This window comes from Hylaeus anthracinus, unplaced genomic scaffold, assembly GCF_026225885.1.
Source record: "Hylaeus anthracinus isolate JK02 unplaced genomic scaffold, UHH_iyHylAnth1.0_haploid 0, whole genome shotgun sequence".
NCBI lineage: Eukaryota > Metazoa > Arthropoda > Insecta > Hymenoptera > Colletidae > Hylaeus > Hylaeus anthracinus.
In genome coordinates this window covers 18,408,520-18,412,076 of record NW_026533254.1, presented here as the reverse complement: position 1 = coordinate 18,412,076, position 3,557 = coordinate 18,408,520, and the positions used below count along the sequence as shown (strand labels likewise).

At 44.6% G+C, this 3,557-nt stretch overlaps 2 protein-coding genes across 22 annotated transcripts in view; both read right to left on the bottom strand.

Annotated features, from left to right (window-relative positions):
• Positions 1-1,048: 1,048 nt before the first annotated feature.
• On the bottom strand, positions 1,049-2,449 carry LOC128887753 (copper homeostasis protein cutC homolog). Of its 3 annotated transcripts, none has more exons than XM_054144128.1 (2): positions 2,023-2,449; positions 1,049-1,987 (listed from the first exon to the last, which is right to left on the bottom strand). In XM_054144128.1, exon 2 carries the CDS (start codon positions 1,952-1,954, stop codon positions 1,238-1,240), a length of 717 nt encoding a protein of 238 aa, XP_054000103.1. In that variant the 5' UTR covers positions 1,955-1,987; positions 2,023-2,449; the 3' UTR covers positions 1,049-1,237. The 3 variants fall into 3 exon arrangements, with proteins under 3 accessions (XP_054000103.1, XP_054000190.1, XP_054000012.1); XM_054144215.1 differs by having other exon boundaries at positions 1,049-1,966; positions 2,061-2,449; XM_054144037.1 differs by having other exon boundaries at positions 1,049-1,954; positions 2,061-2,449.
• Positions 2,450-2,592: 143 nt separating this feature from the next.
• The window catches only part of LOC128892244 (LIM domain and actin-binding protein 1), a 39,030-nt gene continuing 38,065 nt past the window's right edge, over positions 2,593-3,557 (bottom strand). For all 19 annotated transcript variants that reach the window (XM_054160139.1, XM_054152918.1, XM_054153670.1 and 16 more), the window contains 2 exons: positions 3,316-3,449; positions 2,593-3,240 (listed from right to left, as the gene is read on the bottom strand). In XM_054160139.1, the coding sequence (XP_054016114.1) occupies positions 3,057-3,240; positions 3,316-3,449 (318 nt within the window). In that variant the 3' untranslated portion in view covers positions 2,593-3,056. The remainder of the gene's footprint in view (positions 3,241-3,315; positions 3,450-3,557) is intronic.

Below are 3,557 nucleotides of genomic sequence, written 5' to 3'. Positions count from 1 at the left end.
CCACGCATCGACGCATTCTAAGCCAGTGGTTCTCCGATCGACCATCACCGAGTCCCCAACGTTGGGATGGTTGTTACTTGTCACCTATCGTTAACGTTAAAGCTTTAGCTTCTCGAACGTTACTTTTCTTTGAAACACGATTACAATCCGTTGATTTCGATCGACTCGCTTTTCATATATTTTAAAATTTGCCACTTATCGTAATCGTACGAGTCTATCCGTACAAAACTACAGATTTATTCTATAAATCGATACGACACGAGTTTAAGCTTTCGATTCGAGCAGGTCGCGTCGCACGCGTGCCCGCACTTTTCCTCGTGACGCGCGATCATGTCGCAAATCGAAAGTACGCGCGGCCTGTAGTGCTGTCATCTTCCGCGACCGAGACTCCGTTGTGCACGGAGATTGCGCAAGCATTTGCAATTCAAAGTTGCAAAGTTGAGCAGCGATCTGCGAGCGCTACGCAGTCTCGGGCGACCGACCACTTCCGGTCCAGCGGACCAAACGGGACAAACTACATATTTGCCGGGAAGGAGTTCTCGACGACACGACTTCGAGACAGCTCTGCGTAACGCGAACACAGTTACGGGATAATTTCACCGGTTCTGAATCATCGAGTGATTGTTCTCTATTCTTCGCGACGCGACGGTACGGAATAGGCAATCTTCTCTCACGCATAATTTCTAGCACGTAACGCAGATTCCATCTACGTACACGTACCATGAAGCCATTGTAATTTGAACGCGAACGATAATGGTATCTACTGGATTCATTGGCATACCCCACAAGGATGAATTTGCATTCCGTGTATATTTATGATAATACGGCGGATATTCGAATCAGCAAATCGTATCTTGCGCAAACCTTTCGTTCGAACGGTATCAAAATATGTTAACCCTCTTAAGGCTGAATTACCGGAGATCCGCAGGCTTTGGAGCGTCGATAACGGCGCACTGTCGTATAACAGTTTATGTAGCGTGCAATCTCCTATTAATAATATCATCTATTAATAATATTGTATGTGTAGGAAAGTCGTCGTAGATTTCGTGTTATAATTAAGACTCTTTATTCTTGAAATATTGAAAAATACTAGCGTACGGATTTAAAATTGTCGTATCGCAAAAACATCGGAGGTGTTAAATAATTAACATCGTAAAGCTGGTAGCTGAGAAACAGGTTCGCGACTTCAAGGCGATCATCTCCCGGTTCAAACATAAGCGCGTGCGTGGCGTCTAGATCAGTTCGATACAATTTGAACCATTTCTCGGACTAGTGCGCTGTCCGTCACCATAATACAAGTCGTCTTACTGGAACCGATTTTAACCTTATTCGTTCCACCGGAAACCATCGTCTTTTTCTTGGCAGACGCGTGAAATTCCTTCGCTCCGGACACAGTCTTCACCTTCAGAATATTGTCCTTGGTGATTCCAGAACCTGGCATGACAACGATTCTTCTGCGAGCTTCTCGGACCAGGCTCCCAATCAACTCCAGGCCTTCTTCGGCCGTGTCCCTTTGACCGGAAGTTAGAATTCTTTCGAAACCGAGTTCTATCAAGGTCTCCAAAGATTTCAGAGGATTATCGACTTCGTCGAATGCTCGGTGGAAGGTAACCGGCAAAGGGTTAGCGGCTGAAAGAACGTCTTTACAGTATTCGACGTTGATTTCGCTGTTCGACGTCAACGCGCCAAACGCGAAACCATCCGCGCCATGATCCTTGAGGATTTTCAGATCTTGTAGCATCACGTCCATCTCCTCTTTAGCGTACACGAAGTCACCGGCGCGTAATCGAAGCATCGCGTAGACGGGTACGGGCGACAAGTTTTTAATCTTTTTCAGGAAACCCGGAGTGGGGGTCAAACCACCCTCTGACAGAGCAGCGCAAACTTCGAGCCTCGATGCACCACCCTCGATCGCGTTTCTCGCCGATTCCAGGCAGTCGATGCAGATTTCCATCTAGAATGTTGGCTGGTTGAGTGGAAAAGTATACTATAACTATGTATTCGAGGATACAACTTGTACACATAAACAATTCTTCGTACAATTTCAGGCGAGTACGTACCGTTTATTCGTCGACGAGTATATGGATAACTAATCGCAAACTCGCGAAAGCGTTGCCAATTTCCCGGCGCGGTGTAAATGGAAAAAAGTCACTAGCGATTTGTCACTAAGAACGAAGAAGAAGGACGCGATCAAGTACTTGATGAATTACGAACCAACTATCGCGACAGTTCTCGATAACGTAACTCGAGTAAATTTCCTAGCCGCGTTTTGTGATTGTGCTCGATAACAAAGCCAAGTAAACCGATAAGGATAAGTAAGACGAAAGAGCGAAAGATATCGTGCACGAGTACACGTAGACTGTCAGGGAAGCTTAGGCGCGATTGTTTCGCCATCTTTGGGTATACGACGAGGTAGTTACAAAAGTTACGCATGGTAACGAAAAGTTTGTGCCTGAAATAAATGTTATCGAATAAATGATTTTAAGTAAAAATAATGAGTACATATACCTTGAAGATGATTAGAGCCGGTTCAAGGGGAATGCGAACGTTCCTATTGAAAAATAGGGATCAATAATTGTGGCACACGTGGGATTTATAAAGCGCATTGAAATTCTGTATTATACAACACATATAATAAAATAATACCAAGAGTTATACAAGTAAAAAATAATAATAATAATTATAACAAATATTTAAGCAAAATTTATAATAGGGCATTGGCAATAGGGTCTAGAGGTTAGAAATAAAATACTTAAAATGACAGGACAGTAAGGAGTAGGACTTGAAACGAAGTCCTTTAGGTCGCGAGATTTTCTCGACGGTTATCGATGTCGATGCGATCCGTTATAATAGAGATGGTGCTAGAACGCTTCGCAATTTTGCCCGATCGATCGATTCGCAACGAGGCCCCGGGAGCGGTCGTCTTTGGAGAACTAGAAGTAATTTTTCGTGGATTTCTCGGATTCCCGGCCGAATTCCATTCTCGCTCGTGAATTTACATGCCGGCTCGACGCGCGTTTCCTCTTCTCCTAATCGCGACGCGGACTCGCGCAGAATCAGAGGTCGCCGTTCGTGACTGCGATCGGTGATTGACTCGTAGAGTTGCTCGTGCCCGTTGCCCACTTGTTCTTGTGCGGGTCCACGCCGAAACCTTCGTCGTAGTTGCCCCTCGTGATGAATAGCTGCTTGAAGTGTGGGATGCAATAGAGTTTACCATTATTTAAGGTGAACGTGTCCATCCTGTTCGAAGGAAGAAAAAAGTAATCGTTTTTATATGCTCATCTTTTAAGGAGACTATCTTGCTAACAATGTTACCTCAGCACGCAATTGCATTGTAGACACCGGAAGCACTGTTTGTGAAAGATTTTGTTATTCGTCTCGACCTTTTCGAGAGGATACACTTTCTTTTCGCAGCTCTCGCACACGTCCGTGCAGCTCGCCTGAATCTCCTGTTTCGTTGTTTTCGAATTTGGAAGAAATCAAAATAAATGGTAAACAGAAAGTTGCAGGGTGAAACGCAAGGGGCTGATAAGGAACAAATGACTACATGAAGGTGA

Coding starts and splice junctions, on each gene's coding strand:
- LOC128887753 (XM_054144128.1), bottom strand. CDS start 1,954: ATGGAAATCTGCATCGACTGCCTGGAATCGGCGAGAAACGCGATCGAG.